The 15,981-nt window shown below is 45.4% G+C and overlaps 1 protein-coding gene across 1 annotated transcript in view; it reads left to right on the top strand.

Annotated features, from left to right (window-relative positions):
- Nucleotides 1-13,792, top strand: part of LOC120034101 (neurabin-2-like) — a 63,286-nt gene extending 49,494 nt beyond the window's left edge. Inside the window, exons 5-11 of the mRNA XM_038980536.1 lie at nucleotides 95-199; nucleotides 3,759-3,894; nucleotides 10,155-10,298; nucleotides 10,464-10,517; nucleotides 10,660-10,889; nucleotides 13,298-13,394; nucleotides 13,582-13,792. Of these exons, the coding sequence (XP_038836464.1) occupies nucleotides 95-199; nucleotides 3,759-3,894; nucleotides 10,155-10,298; nucleotides 10,464-10,517; nucleotides 10,660-10,889; nucleotides 13,298-13,394; nucleotides 13,582-13,635 (820 nt within the window). The 3' untranslated portion in view covers nucleotides 13,636-13,792. The remainder of the gene's footprint in view (nucleotides 1-94; nucleotides 200-3,758; nucleotides 3,895-10,154; nucleotides 10,299-10,463; nucleotides 10,518-10,659; nucleotides 10,890-13,297; nucleotides 13,395-13,581) is intronic.
- The last annotated feature ends 2,189 nt before the right edge of the window (nucleotides 13,793-15,981 follow it).

The following is a 15,981-nucleotide window of genomic DNA, read 5'->3' as shown; positions in this document are numbered from 1 at the left end:
CAATCTGTGTTTCAGCAGTGTATCCCAAAATTGTGCTTTTCCCTTGCTCCTCGTCCTCTTTTCCCATTGTTCACTATCACTCCCCCCCGTGCAGGATCCAGGTGAATGACCTGATCGTGGAGGTGGACGGGACCAGTCTGGTGGGCGTGACCCAGGCCTTTGCTGCCTCCGTCCTCAGGAACACCACCGGCACTGTCAAGTAAGAACCCTCACTCAATAGCTGTGTATTTACTGCAATCTGGTCAAATATGGTTCAACAGTACCCTGACAAAATCTGTTATGAGAAACTAAGCATGCGATTGGAAGGAAGGGGGTCTAGATACAGAACTTTATGAAGACTGGTGATAGGGAACCAAACACACTATTGCTCCCAAGTACCATAACTCCACCTCCCTTCAGACCAGTTCACAATTGGGATCCCCCTCTCCCCATTCCCCCCTAGGGCTAGGCGGTATACTGTATTTTATGATATACCAGTATACCGTATTTTATGATATACCAGTATTGATGCAGGGACAGATTTGGGTTTTTACTTGACCTTCTATACCGTTATTTGAATGTTTGATTTGTTAAATGTGATACGCCATGTCTAATGTCAATTTTTAATCGTTTACTTCGCTACTTGAGTCATCTCTCTCCACTTTCTCTCCATGCCACTTTCCACACAGACCTAGCCACGCCCCCTGTCACTCAAGGAGCGCATTTGATGTTCCTCGACCAAGAGACACTTGCGTTCAGTCTGCATGGTCAATGCAGCACATGCAACAATGCTGTTTTCACTTAGCTTCTTCATATAAATCCACTAGCATTCTATATTGACACTATTCGTTTGTGTTTCTTACATCAGCAAACAGCTAGTTTCTATTTTTTTAGCAAGTTGCCCTAAATCTTGTGAGACTCTAATTGTTAGCCGCTAATGCTAATAGCTAGCTAGCTAATACATGTACTGAGTAAGAGCAAACGTAGCTAGCTAATACAGCCGGATAATACCAGTAATGGTGTAGACCTAAATCAGCATGTTGTTTGTGCAACAGTATCTTCTAAATCAAAGGGGAAAATGCAAAGCAAGAATGTTAGCTACATGAAGTAGCTAAGATAAAACATGCAATATCGCCAAAGCTGATAGGGTCCCCTAGGAAACACTTATCAATACTTTAGTTCCTACCCTGTCACAATAACTACTCCCTGGCATTTTAATTCGTTGTCATTTCAAACAACACTGTATTCAAAGTGCCCACTATTATATTCTAGCTATAGAATTAGAATAGTAATTATATTTCCATGATTCCAACAGTTTTGCTCTAATTCGCAAGTCAAATCGCAATTGCAATTTACTTAATTTTCTATTAACGTATCTTTACTTTTACTCAAGTATGACAATTGGGTACTTTTTCCACCAATGCAATGGAGTGCAGGAAATGCAGAAAATATAAAAGTGCTGAAATTTGTTTTGGTTGAATTGAACAGTATAAAACAATCAGAATGGAGAAAGACTAATTGAAATCACTTAGGATGTATATGTTGCCACCCTAGGATCACTCACTACTCATAAAGCAAATGTAGAACTTTTACTATTCAAAAACAAAAAATACCATCATACCGTCCAATTTAAAAAAAAATAACGTGATATAATATTTTGGCCATATCGTCCTGCCCTATTCCCCCTCATCCCTTTCCTGCATTATTAACTGCCTGTGGGGGTCCTTGTGTTAATTGGCGGGGCAGTTTGACTGTAGTGTAGCTAGGCGAGCAGAGACATCTCTCCCTGTCTTCACATCACAGACACCCAGAGATGGGAGAGCCTGATTTAATACATGAGCCTGGATCCCAGGGAGATAGTGGAGAGGCCGGTGTCGGTGAGGGAGCGGCGAAGCTATTTATAAAACAGCCTGGTCCAGCCTGATTTTTGGACCAAGCTCAGGTTGCTGTCTAACACTACGGACTGTAACCAAAGGAGGGAGGGGTGCCCCAAAAATGACATCGCCTACCCAATCGGACTCTTGTCTCCCTTTGTGGAAGCACCTTTTTTCAAAGTGAATTTGCTACCTATTGTTCAGTTTTGTACCCCTGTTTTAATCCAAATCCAATAAATGGATTTGTCTCTAGACAATGTCTGTGGAGAATGCTGGTGTTTGACCTCATCCAAAGGCAGATGGGTTTGCAAAGATGATGGGTACTTGCAGATTCACACGTACAGACGGTTCCAGACTAGGCCTGATTGTTTTCCACGTCGCCTCATGTCCTGCAGGCTGGATGGAGAGTGTCTCTGAGCTTGTGAATATTCATTGATTCTAATCTGTCGATCACCCTCACAGGCTGCTGAGGGGTTGCACTGACAGGTGGTGATGTTTTGATTGGTCCAAAATTAGAAGCGCCGTCTCTTTTGGGGAATATGATTCAGCATAGTCACAGAAAATAGATGGCGTGGTTTGTTTTGAAAATGCTGGAGAGGTTAGGTGTCATATTTGCTTGACATCTTTTCCCGTGCACAGCTTGGCTTTTCCACATAGTGGTTAGATTCCTAGTCACCATTTCTTCCGCCCTTTTGACCACTGAGTTATTTCTCCTCCGGCAACGAAGGGGGCCTCTAGTGGGTTCTTAACCCTCACACACTCACAACATCATCACGGAACCCCCGCTCACACTGAATGCCACAGTGGTGCCGGCGGTCCCGTTGAAGGATGTAGCTACCGCTCTCTGGGGTCTCATTGAGCATGTGTGGTAGTCTAGTCTCAGGCAGGGATACAGATTGGTGACCAGAGGGTTGTTAGTTTATATCTCACTTAGGGTATTTTTATGATGTAGTGATCCAATGCCTTTTTTTTCTCCCTGCAGTAAACCATATTAGGTGTACAAAAATATCACGTTATAATAGATTTAGAAATGATTGTTTTCATCATTTTGTCTAGTGCACTTACGTCAAGGAATATGATATTCTGTTGAGAGAATCCCTTTTAGTAAAACGTGGTATTAGCTACAGCAATATGTTTTTCTTTGTGTCTCACGTGTCAATGTGCATCTGGCTGCTTCGCACACATGTTTGAGTGTGGAAACTGATCTCCAGGCAAGCGTCCAGTTGAGGTCTTTCCGCTCGATCATTCCATTTGACAACATGTGACAGCCAGAACTGGTGTCGCGGTCTTAAGGGTCCCATCTGCAACAGGATAACTGCCAGACAGTTCTGCTACGGCTGAAATGTCTCTGTAGATGCTTCAGTCACACATTCTATGAAACATGCATGTCCTCTCATGCTCTCTGGTCCCCAGGACTGACATTTGTTTATTTTATTGTTATTTGTGATACATAGAAAAAGGCTGTGTCTAAAATCGCAATCTATTCCCTGTGTAGCGCTCTGGGTAAAAGTAGTGCACTAAATAGGGACTATGGTGCCATTTCAGACACAGCCATAATCTTCTCTTCTGATGGCGTGCCACTCTTATTCACTGAATTGTCTTTCTCCCTCAGCACGATCTTTATCACATTTTTCTACTCGTTACAAATTTTCCTTGATTCTCATTAGTGATGTCAACTCATCCGTCCATGTGCAGTGAGTGTCATGTTCCTTCCAGGCACAAGCTGTCATTTTAATTGCCCGTCAAAAGTTGCTGCCCTGGCTTGCATTTGTTTGTAAACTGGGGGATATTTTATCCCTAGGTTTACCTTTCTACCCACTCAATTCTACCCTAGGTTTCCCATTGGCTTCTCCTTGACAGACATGCCTTTCCCACTCACCCCGTTGGTCGTTGTTGCCCATGCAGGTTCATGATTGGCCGAGAGAAGCCAGGCGAGCAGAGCGAGGTGGCCCAGCTGATCCAGCAGACCCTGGAGCAGGAGCGCTGGCAGAAAGAGATGATTGAGCAGCGCTACAGCCAGTACATGGAGGAAGACGAGGAGGTGAGGGGCTCACAATGTCTGTGTCCCAAATGGCAACCTGTTCCCTTTCTAGTGCACTACTTCTGGCCAGTTACCATAGGGCCCTGGTCAAATGCGCACACACGCCATGAAAAATATTAGTTTCAGCCCATCCAAAACATCTAACATCGTCACTCCTTCCATCAGTCAATAATATGACTAAACAAGATGGCGCTAATGAAGCGTATGACACTTCCCCCACACCACTATCAGATGTTCCATCGGGCTCCCTTCACAATGGAATAATACAACTGTCATTCTAGAAAGAACACTCCTTGTTCACCTCCCCTTCACTTGATCTAACAGGACTGGATAGGTTTAAGCAATTTGACGGAACCTAGGTGCCACGTAGTGCTTTATACCTGCCCAGTCATCTCAGATCTTTGAAAGGGGGCTGAATAAGGACATACACAGTAGGGGAAAGCGTTGTGGAATGAAACCCAGCCCAGCAATTTTCTCAGTTCCTTGTCTCCCCTCAGTCTCTTCCATGGAGAGGAAATGCTTGAATAATTGAATCTGTCTCCTTGTTAAATTCAATCACGTTCAGTAGATGTCTGGGCTTGGGTGTGAAAGACGGACAAGTGCGGGCCAGATGCCACGACCCAGGTCTGGTATTCCATCACACTGTGTCTCCCCATCAGAGCAAGCCCCTCTCCCAACAGATCTGAACCTGCATCAATGGAATTTCCTGCTAAAGATGCATTACCATACACGTCCTTTCTGATCTGTTTAAAAATGAATAGTTCTTGTTATTTGGCCTTGTTTTTATTGATAGGCATCGTTAGATGGCAGTGGCCTATGTGACTCCGGCTCATCCCTCAGTCTCTGCACTTTGTTAGTTTCTCCCCAACTCTGGTTGGCTATGCAACGTTCAAACGGTGTAAACATTTTCAGCACGTTTTGAGAGTTGACATACATCAGACAGTGTTGTTGTGACAGGCGCGTTCAGGCCTTTGATGCTTGGTCCAACTGGGAGGTTTCAGACGAGCAGACAGCCCAGGGTTGGTGGGGGGGGGGGGGGGGGCATTCCCTCAGAGAGAGTGACTCATTGGTGTGACAAGGTTAGGAAAGCTTTGTTGGGACATCGTCCCAGGCGGCTGTTGTTAAAGGAATATTTGAAATGGCTGTGTGTCGGTCTGTGTGTTGTGTGTGTGTGTGCATGAGATGGGAGGTGTTAGGAGTGAGTAGGGATGGGTGTCGTTAAGATTTTAAGGCTATTACTACTCTTACCGATACTGCTTATTGATCCGGTACTTTAAGGGTATTCTTATTGGTTCTTTTAGTTATTTTTTTACGGGGGAAAACGAAACAAATGAAGAACAGAATTAACATTGCTTTATTTTCTGAAATGGAAAATAAATCAACTATTATTTACAGCAAAAGAAACAGCAATGTTTTGAACAAATCACAATTATAGACTCTAATGTTGTGATGGAAATGTAAAACAAATGAAATAAACAATATTTTCCTGCAAAAGAAAATACAGTGGTATAGAGCAACACGGGTGGGACATGCAGGTAGGCTGCAAAAGGACTAACAGTTCTTAGCAGTTCTTCTGGAGAAAGATCAACATATTTGCCTTCTCTGGCAGAAGTCGGGACCTCTCCTGGCTTATTGTGTTCCCTGCTGTCGAAAATACCCTCTCACTAGGGGTGGAGGAGGCTTGAGCACAGAGGTAGCTTGTTGCGATGTTTGTGAGGAGGGGCAGAGTAGCTCTATTCTCCCACCACCACATCACAGGATCTTCAGCCATGGGGATGGGAGGCAGGCCTTTGTAGAGCTCAACCTCTAGGTCAACACGCTCGCTGAGGGTGAGGGACGAGGTGTCCTGTTGGATTGTCAACCTCAACTCCCTCTCTCTCTCTCAACTCTGAGAACAGCTCCTCCAAGACACTCCTTGTTTTGTACAATGGAGGGACTGTCTCCTCCATTTCCTCGCCTTCAGACTCCTCCTACTGTTGCTGGTGCACTGCTCCGGCTCCTCTGACAGCCCTGGTGTTGCTCCTGTCACATTGGCCTCAACAGTTGCCTTCCTCAGCCTGTCCCAGTTGGCGTCACTCACTGGCCTCCCTTTAAATCTGTGGTCCATTGCTGTGGCCTCATGCAGGAAGGCTTGAATGTCCTCATCCTGATAGCGCTCTGAGAGGTCCTCCCACACCTTCTCTTTGATGGTTGCCACGAACGTTGTATCTTCATGCTTCACAGTGAAGTGCTCTTCCAGTGTTTGGAGGATGGGTTTGATCTGTCCACAGGAGGCATTCGTTTCACATGACACACACAGTGTGGATGTATAGAGGATTATCATGAGCTGGACAAACTCCTCAGCCTTATGGAAGTCCTCATCCTTCAGACGGTCCAGGTTGTCCTTGTGTAACGGATGTGAAATGGCTAGCTAGTTAGCGGGTACGCGCTAGTAGCGTTTCAATCAGTTACGTCACTTGCTCTGAAACCTAGATGTAGTGTGCCCCTTGCTCTGCAAGGGCCGCGGCCTTTGTGGAGCGATGGGTAACGATGCTTCGTGGGCGACCGTTGTTGATGTGTGCAGAGGGTCCCTGGTTCGCGCCCGTGTCGGGGCGAGGGGACGGCTTAAAGTTATACTGTTACATTGATGCTGTTGACCCGGATCACTGGTTGCTGCGGAAAAGGAGGAGGTTGAAAGGGGGGTGAGTGTAGCGGATGTGAAATGGCTAGCTAGTTAGCGGGTACGCGCTAGTAGCGTTTCAATCAGTTACGTCACTTGCTCTGAAACCTAGATGTAGTGTGCCCCTTGCTCTGCAAGGGCCGCGGCTTTTGTGGAGCGATGGGTAACGACGCTTCGTGGGTGACCGTTGTTGATGTGTGCAGAGGGTCCCTGGTTCGCGCCCGGGTCGGGGCGAGGGGACGCCAGAAAGTTATACTGTTACACTTGGTCATTGCTTTTTGCAGTCGTGGGTCCAAGGCTGCTGCTTGGTTCGCTGGATACTGGTCCATGAATCTCTCATTAGATAGAGAGTTCCATCTGGTCTTGACATCAAGGATGAGTGAGTGTTGTGGAAGGCCTGAAACAACAACAAAAATCAACATGCGTTTAATTACCGCACACTTGAATATTGAATTAAATTGTTAAATGTGGGAATTTCGAAATAGTACTTTAATAGATTGAACTGGCTTCTTACCAAGGAGCTGCTGTTTTTCCTTCAAGACTGTTTTGGACATCGAGGATCTCTTGAACCACACGAACACTGCTCTGATTCGGGCTGCCCATTTATCAATTTGTCATTTTGTAGATTTTCTGCACTGCCAGATTCAATGTATGCGCAAAGCATCCTATTTTTAGGATGTGTAGCCTCTTGTTGGCAACATCCAGATTGCCAGCATTATCAACAGTCACAGCTACAATCTTGCTCGGCTCTATCTCAAACCCTTCCAGAATGTCTGAGATCTCCTCTGCCACAGATTTGTACACTGCCCTGGTGTGGCGGACCTTCTGTTTTACACTGCCCTGGTGTGAAGGACCTTCTGTTTTACACTGTCCTGGTGTGGCGGACCTTCTGTTTTACACTGTCCTGATGTGGCGGACCTTCTGTTTTACACTGCCCTGGTGTGGAGGACCTTCTGTTTTACACTGCCCTGGTGTGGAGGACCTTCTGTTTTACACTGTCCTGGTGTGGAGAACCTTCTGTTTTACACTGTCCTGGTGTGGAGAACCTTCTGTTTTACACTGTCCTGGTGTGGCGGACCTTCTGTTTTACACTGTCCTGGTGTGGCGGACCTTCTGTTTTACACTGTCCTGGTGTGGAGGACTTTCTGTTTTACACTGTCCTGGTGTGGAGGACCTTCTGTTTTACACTGTCCTGGTGTGGAGGACCTTCTGTTTTACACTGTCCTGGTGTGGAGGACCTTCTGTTTTACACTGTCCTGGTGTGGAGGACCTTCTGTTTTACACTGTCCTGGTGTGGAGGACCTTCTGTTTTACACTGTCCTGGTGTGGAGGACCTTCTGTTTTACACTGTCCTGGTGTGGCGGACCTTCTGTTTTACACTGCCCTGGTGTGGAGGACCTTCTGTTTTACACTGTCCTGGTGTGGCGGACCTTCTGTTTTACACTGTCCTGGTGTGGCGGACCTTCTGTTTTACACTGTCCTGGTGTGGAGGACCTTCTGTTTTACACTGTCCTGGTGTGGCGGACCTTCTGTTTTACACTGCCCTGGTGTGGAGAACCTTCTGTTTTACACTGCCCTGGTGTGGCGGACCTTCTGTTTTACACTGCCCTGGTGTGGAGGACCTTCTGTTTTACACTGCCCTGGTGTGGAGGACCTTCTGTTTTTACACTACCCTGGTGTGGAGGACCTTCTGTTTTACACTGTCCTGGTGTGGCGGACCTTCTGTTTTACACTGCCCTGGTGTGGCGGACCTTCTGTTTTACACTGCCCTGGTGTGGAGGACCTTCTGTTTTACACTGCCCTGGTGTGGAGGACCTTCTGTTTTACACTGCCCTGGTGTGGCGGACCTTCTGTTTTACACTGTCCTGGTGTGGCGGACCTTCTGTTTTACACTGCCCTGGTGTGGAGGACCTTCTGTTTTTACACTACCCTGGTGTGGAGGACCTTCTGTTTTACACTGCCCCGGTGTGGAGGACCTTCTGTTTTACACTGTCCTGGTGTGGCGGACCTTCTGTTTTACACATTTCCATGGCTTGTGTAGTGCACGATAACAGTGAGATAGTGGTCCTGACAGAGGCGGGCCCACCCGTCTGATGTGATGGCCAGCTTTGGCACGTCCTTCAGCTCAGTGATCACATTGGCCTAAAGCCCTTGGACTCCAATGTTGAAAAGGGGTGTAGGCCTTTCACTATGAACCTGTCACTCAGTCATCCTCCCACTAGCTGCCAGTGTGAAGGGGCTTTGGGCTGGTCTTTGGCTTGGACCAGCTGTATTAGAGGGAGGAGTGGGTTGGTTCATTGTAACTGCAATTTTAACAAAGTTGCCAAATCTTTAAATGGGTGATTGTTTAGCTATGGGTGCATTCATAAATTCAATCAGCTGGCTGATGGTTACTTTTGACCATGAACCCATGTTCGCATAATTGTTTTAACTCCGTGTGTGGGCTCTAGGCTGCTAGCATACATGCATAACGTAGATCGGGCAACAAGAGATGAACTATGAGCTAGGCAGTCGTAAACTGTGCATTTCTCTGCCTGCACATGATGCACTTTCGATAGATGTTTGGACAGATTGCTCGTGTTTCCGCCCTTACAAGCAAAAGTCTTGTTGCACTTGTGGCAACGAGCATTGTCAGCATCGACTCTGGTGAAGTGTAACCACATTTTTGAACGTGTAGCTCTCTCCGCCATTGTCACTAATTAAGAGCAGGGTGCTGTAACGTGTGAGAGACGCGCGAGAGGGATCTCTCTTCTGGATTGGGAATAGCGAAATTGCATCATAGACAAATGTCTTATTTTTATTGCAAATTAGAAACGGTTGGTGAGATAAAATGTGCAAGATAACGTTTATGTAGCAATAATGAATAGGAAATGTATTTTCTTAATTTCTCCAGTACCGAAAGCAGAACCGATAACATCGAAGCTTATCGATACTACGGTCTTTCATAATTTAGCCCCGGGGCCCGTTTAATACCGGGTTTCGGTACCCATCCCTAGGAGTGAGTGTGTTAGAGTTCAGTGTGTGTGAAGGAAGGGGGAATTTCCTTTTATCTAACAGAGGTGTGTGTGTTTTGTTATTGACCTCACCAGGTCCATATAGACAGAACAGTAGAGTGGGATTTATTGCACCAATCAACATAACAATTGATTATAGTCAAATTTGTATGTAGACTATTTGTCAACAAAGATTCACATCACTGCAGCCACAGAGTCCCTTGACAAGCTTTGCCTTCTGACAGGCTTCCCTGGTAAACACAAAATGGTGGTTGCCCAATTCTAGGGTGTCAGTTCTGGCCCACTATCGTTCTACTCCTTGAGGGCTTTTTCCTCTAAGCTCAACTTCACCATCTAGTGGCCATTTGACGGTAGAGGAAAAACATTGATGAGAAATAGAAATGGAGGCCTATCCTGTGAGGACCCCCAAAAAACCTTTGTTCCCCTTTGGTAAAACCATGTATTTACTTCACATGGTAGTTACATGGGCAGGTATGGTTACTGTGTGACCATTGTTGGTTCACAACAAGACAGAAACATGACAGGAATGTCTAAATGCACTCTGAATATATGGTGAATATTCTCTGAATCTTCTGAATGTCCTCCAGACAGGTGAGTATGCCACGGACGAGGAGGAGGAGATGAGCCCCATGTTCCCCAACGCCATAGAGGTGTTTGACCTGGCGGAGAATGAGGACATGCTCTCCCCCATGGAGATGGACCCTGAGAAACTGGCCCACAAGTTCAAAGAGGTGAGCAGGGAGGCTTGATGCCAAAGGCAAATGTTCATCTCGAAATGAAGAAAATGTTAAATTCAATTCAACTTCTTGTTGAGAGAGCGTATGAGATGAGACATTGTGCTGGAGTGAGCCATGGTGTCAATTGTTAACCTCTCTCTCTTCTCTCTCCCTCTGTAGCTTCAGATAAAGCATGCAGTCACTCAGGCTGAGATTCAACAGCTGAAGAGAAAGGTTAGACCTGCTCCAAAATCAATTACCCAACAAACATGGGACTTGTTTCACAGACCCACCTTGACCCGGGACTAAAACGCACAGTTCAGGAGTGAACTAGAAGTATACAGGGATAAACTTTACATTTTCTCCCCTCATCTAGCTGGCGCATGCAGAGCAGGACAAGCTGCGCTGGCGCATGGAGCGTGCCCAGCTGGAACAGAGTGTTCGGGAGAACAAGGAGCGCATGGAGAAGCTGGAGGGCTACTGGATGGAGGCCCAGAGTCTGTGTCAGGCGGTGGATGAACACCTGAAGGAGACGCAGGCCCAGTACCAGACCCTGGAGCGCAAGTACAGCAAGGCCAAGCGCCTCATCAAGGAATACCAGCAGAAGTAAGGCTGATAAATAAGGAGGATTCTGGGGTTTGTAGGAGAGAGGAATGAAGGATTCTGGAGTTTATAGGGGGAAGAGAATGATGGGGGGCTTCTGGGGTTTGTAGGAGGAAGAGAGGGATGGGGGGGTTTGTAGTAGGATTGGGGTTATGGGGTTTATATGAGAAAGAGGAATGGAAGATTTTGGAGTTTGTAGGAGGAAGAGAGGAATGGAGGATTCTGGGATTTGTAGGAGATAGTGCTGAGCGATTAACTGAAATTGCGGGTTTTTTGTTATTAAATGACCTACGTTAGTTCAATCACTTACATTTTTTTTTTTTAGCTCAACGCGCCGTTTTTCTAGAGAGAAATCAAGAACGATGTGAGACTCTGGGCTGAAGGGAGTTGTAGTTTTCATTTAAGCAAATGAGTTCACCGCAGAAATGTGGTAATTAACTGCGATGACTATAATCAATTGCCTGTTCTTTCCGGCTCGGACAGAGACGGATACACACAGACCGCACGAGAGAGGATGATGGATAGAGACATCTCGTGAGGTAGCGCTACCTAATTTGATAGTTGTAGTATTTGGTAATAAGCAGTCTTGAAAGTATGACTTTCCTACTTTGATGAATGTAGCATTATGACTAGAACTATTCCCTGGAGGGAAACGAGGTACAACATACTATGGGGAGTTGATCCTTCGGTTTAAAGTCGTTTTTTGGGGTAACTGTACTTTACTATTTATCTTTGACAACTTTTACTATACTACATTCCTGAAGAAAACAATGTACTTTTTACTCCATACATTTACCCTGACACCCAAAAGTGTCGTTACTCGTTACATTTTGCTTAGCAGGACAGGAAAATGGTCCAATTCACACACTAAAGAGAACATCCCTCGTCGTCCCTACTGCCTATGATCTGGCGGTCTCACGAAACATTGTGCCCCTGGCTATTCGTATTTAAACACAAATAGGAATGGGGTTGCCATAACGCTGGGGAAAATATATTACATTTCACTCGCAGGAAGCTAAGCATGCTAGCTGACGTTAGCCAGGAATTCATTTTAGCATAATCTAGGCTAGCTAGCTTATTTGACCGCAGCATGGTCCATTTTAGAATAACCAAGCAACTTAACACTGCGTATAACGTTACTTAACAAGAGAGCTACCCCAGCAACTCCACCGTGGGAATAGCTAGCTCGCCTATGCGTGTTAGCCAACATGGCTAGCACGCTATGCAGCGCTCGCTTAGCTAGCCAAGTCAAGAAAGTCCACATAACCGAGGTGGGACCGGACCCTTCATGAACAAGTCTGGGAAGAGTGGCAAGCGGTGCTTGACCGAGTCACACAGGCCGTGGTTTGCGCGAGGGCCGCCTGAGCGGGCTGCAAGCGGAGACGAACTATACATATATCGTGAGTATCTTTCAGAGAAATGGCTTAGCCATCGTCGTCCCGGGCGTTTTCTTAGCCATCTTAATTATCGCACCAGCAAATTGAAGAATAACAAATCGTTTGTGATTTAGAAAACGTATGAGAACAAATACAAACTTCAGCACACAACGTCCAGAGGATGAGCACGCTCTACCACTATGGGACAGTTTAGTTGGCACAACGTAAGACGGTCTCGTTTTCTAATTGTTTGTTTTAGTAGCGTGAATCATTCCTGTTCATACTGAGCGGAATAATTGAAGGAATGAATCCGACCATACTTATCACCAATGGAAGGCAGGGCTTCCGGCGAGGCATGCATTTCATTGGCCTTGTCAGGCGTGATTGTAGATCCTTAAACTGAAATCACGAGAGTGCGACTCTATAGTATGTTGTACCGAAGTTTACTGACTGAAAGGGAACTAGTAAAATTATTTTTCGTCAGACAGCTGAAGGTTCGTCAGACAGTACAGTATGGGGAGCACAGAGAACGTTGGTTGGCTGGCTGGCTGGTTGCTATTGCCTAATCAGAGATGAGATGATGACTGAATTAAAATAATAAAATCATCAAATAAAAACTAAATAATATACACTGAAATATTGTATTATTTCATAGTAATTCCCTATTTTTCTATTGATGTCTACCCAATGTGCACCTGGCAGAGACAATGGAACGTTTTTCAATGTTTCGACAATTGAATGTTCACTATATTTGGTTTTGTCGAAAACCGTGATCGTTTTTTGTATAATTGAACTGAAAACGAACCGACTTCAAAACAGCACTAATCGCTCAGCACTTAATAGGGGGATGAGAGGAATGGGGGGTTATAGGGTTGTAGGAGGAAGAGGAATGGGCGTTCTGGGGTTTGTAGAGGATTTGGGGATTCTGGGGTTTGTAGAAGGAAGAGAGGAATGGAGGATTCAGGAGTTGGAGGAAGAGAGGAGGGGGATGGATGGGCAGGATTCAGCCTAACCACGCCACGCTATGTGTCTCAGGGAGATTGAGTATCTGAAGAGGGAGACGGCTCAGCGCAGAGCCCAAGAGGAGACAGAGGCCACTCATAAGGAAGAGGCAGACAACCTCCAGGACAAGGTGTTGTATATTTAGGTTCCACTGTGTGTGGAAATATTTCATAACATTCTCAATAATTATGTAAGACAATTTGCTGTGGTTAATCTAGACACATAGCATGAAGATGCTACTGAGTTATGATCATTCCGCCTTGGGATTTTGTGTGTAATAAAAGCCCCCCCCCCCTCTCTCTCTCTGTCCTCCTCAGATCACAGACCTGGAGACCAAGGTGGATGCGCTGAAGACCTCCGATCCCTCCTAAACCTCTGGCAGAGAGAGGGAAAGGAGGAACAATGCCTTCACACTGAGACTATCCTTTTTCCAATCCACGCTTTCCTTGACGGATTGTAAGAACGACAACAGAAGAAGAAAATAATGGAGGAAGGAAGACTTTAGGGGCAGCAGTTTTGGGGGGGGGGGGGGGGGGGGGGGGTTCAAAAGACACCTGCAAGCGAAACTGGACGAAAACAAATCATGAGGTCTGTCATTTGCTTCGAGCCCAACAATCCCTATATGCTCCTTATTCAGAACCTGGAGTCCTTGTTGCATCGAACCACATTCAACTAGTTAACTACCCAATTGATCAATCTGTGAAGGGGGTCGCTTGTCTTCTATGCTCTTCTTTCCGTCTTATCACATGTAAAATAACTAACCAGGAAATACAGCCCCTGCTGACTTAACGCTTCTGTACTAGACTTGCCGGTTCAATAATAAACTGGATATGGGGACCAGAATTGGACAGGAGAAACTAATATGACGGCAGAGATCCTCAAATACTAGTGTATAGCCTACTGGTGACAGACGGTGTTTCTGCTGTGTGGCGTGATCTCTCTTGATTTCTACTAACTGAACAAAAGAAAATGGCCGCTTCCCCTTTTTGCTCAACTGCTCGCCTTGTATGATGGAAAGACTCGGGTTGGGTTCAAGTTCATTTGTACAGTGATGATATGCTTGTTTTGTATATATTCTTTACATATATTTAAAATGGCTTGAAAAGCTTAAGCAATGTGGCTGGGTTGGGGGTGGGAGGGTGTTGAATGGAATCGACGTGAGCATCGAGAAGATTGGGTACCCAGAAGATGGGTCTAATTCCAAGTGGATGTAGGCCACGCAAAGTGGCACGTTTTCCTTTTTATATTAGTAAAATGGCAAACAGGGTGCGAATATGTGCAAGCGTAACAGTTCAATGTGTTACTCGTGGTTTTACTTGCGTATGTCTCACCTTGGGTTCTGATAACGTAGAGGGTCAGTATTATTTGACGTTGTGCTTCGCTCTATATCAATTTCAGAATCCGGGGTTTTCCCCGCCCCAACCAGGAAGGTCTTAACTCACGCTCTAACGTTTGAGTCTGGAATCACTTCTAGTTTAGCAAAGGGGTTGAAATTTAGCCCCCCAGATCGGTATAGCCCTTTAAATTTGAGGACTGGATTTGCAATCTTTGTGTAATGTTGGGGTAACTAGAGCCATGGGATAATGTTGATGTTACATAGCAGCTTTATGAAAGAGATCGACGGAGGCAGGGGGGAATGTTCCAGCACGCCTCAAGTTCCTATCTCCTTGTCTCCATTTCTTAATTTCATCTGATCTGAAAAACATAGGGAAGGTAAAAGCAAATCAGTGTGTCTGATCTGATTCCTACCAGAGGACCTCCTGTCAGCTGTCCAGTGTATCTCAGGTCAGTGCAGATGGAGACAGGAGGAGGAGGATGCCACTGGACTACTGAAGTGCAGTAAAAGGTCTTTGTCTGTAGACGCGATGCTCTCACTTGAATCTCCAATAATACCAGTCAGCTGCCTTGCTCCCGCTGTGCTGCTCATGTTTGTTAAGTGTCTTATCCAAGACTAGGCATTTGGAACTTCCTCTCATTACTTCTCTGTCCCCTAGTAGCACAAACAGGTCAGACTCATTTGCCCCCACTATGTATTCATTTTTTCTTCTTAAAAATGGCCCAATTATTATTTTAACCTTGTATCATTTTAATTGGGTTTTAATGTAAAATGTGTATTTTAACTGAAAACTCTTGTCAAGTACATCTGTTTTCATGGGCCCAATGTTACTGTACATCTCTGTGATGTTGCAGTACTGATCTAAACCAGGAGGTGCCACACTTTCAGTGAGTTTGATTGAGAGAAGGAATACCAGGTCATCAGGTAGTGGCTAATTCCTGGTTTACCATCTCTGGAATAAGCTGACAGGTTTTCTGACCATATTTTGCAGTATTAGGTAATATTGGAGTCGATGTGTGAACAACTTCCACATGCTGAGAAGTGGTAGTGAACCGAGAACTTAAAAGGGACTTAAAGGCCCAGTGCAGTCAACATGGTTTACCTGTGTAAAATTATATATTTCCACACTAAGGTTTTAATAATACTGTAAAATTGTGAAAATTATGATAATGCCCTTTTTAGTGTAGGAGTTGATTGAAAAGACTGCCTGTGAATTTCGGCCTGTTTTGGTGGGAAGGGGTTTTGGCCTGTCCTAATTAGTTAATAGAATTCCAAACATCCTAGTTTTCAGTTTTCCCCTCCCCACTCAGACCACTCCCAGACAGTCCTAGAAAAAGTATTGCTTGAGAAATTGCTCTTTGCTAAGAAAGAATTTTGTTTC

Source organism: Salvelinus namaycush, chromosome 41 (assembly GCF_016432855.1).
Source record: "Salvelinus namaycush isolate Seneca chromosome 41, SaNama_1.0, whole genome shotgun sequence".
Lineage (NCBI taxonomy): Eukaryota > Metazoa > Chordata > Actinopteri > Salmoniformes > Salmonidae > Salvelinus > Salvelinus namaycush.
Note: the sequence above shows the minus strand (reverse complement) of the source record. Positions and strands in the feature narration are given on the sequence as shown.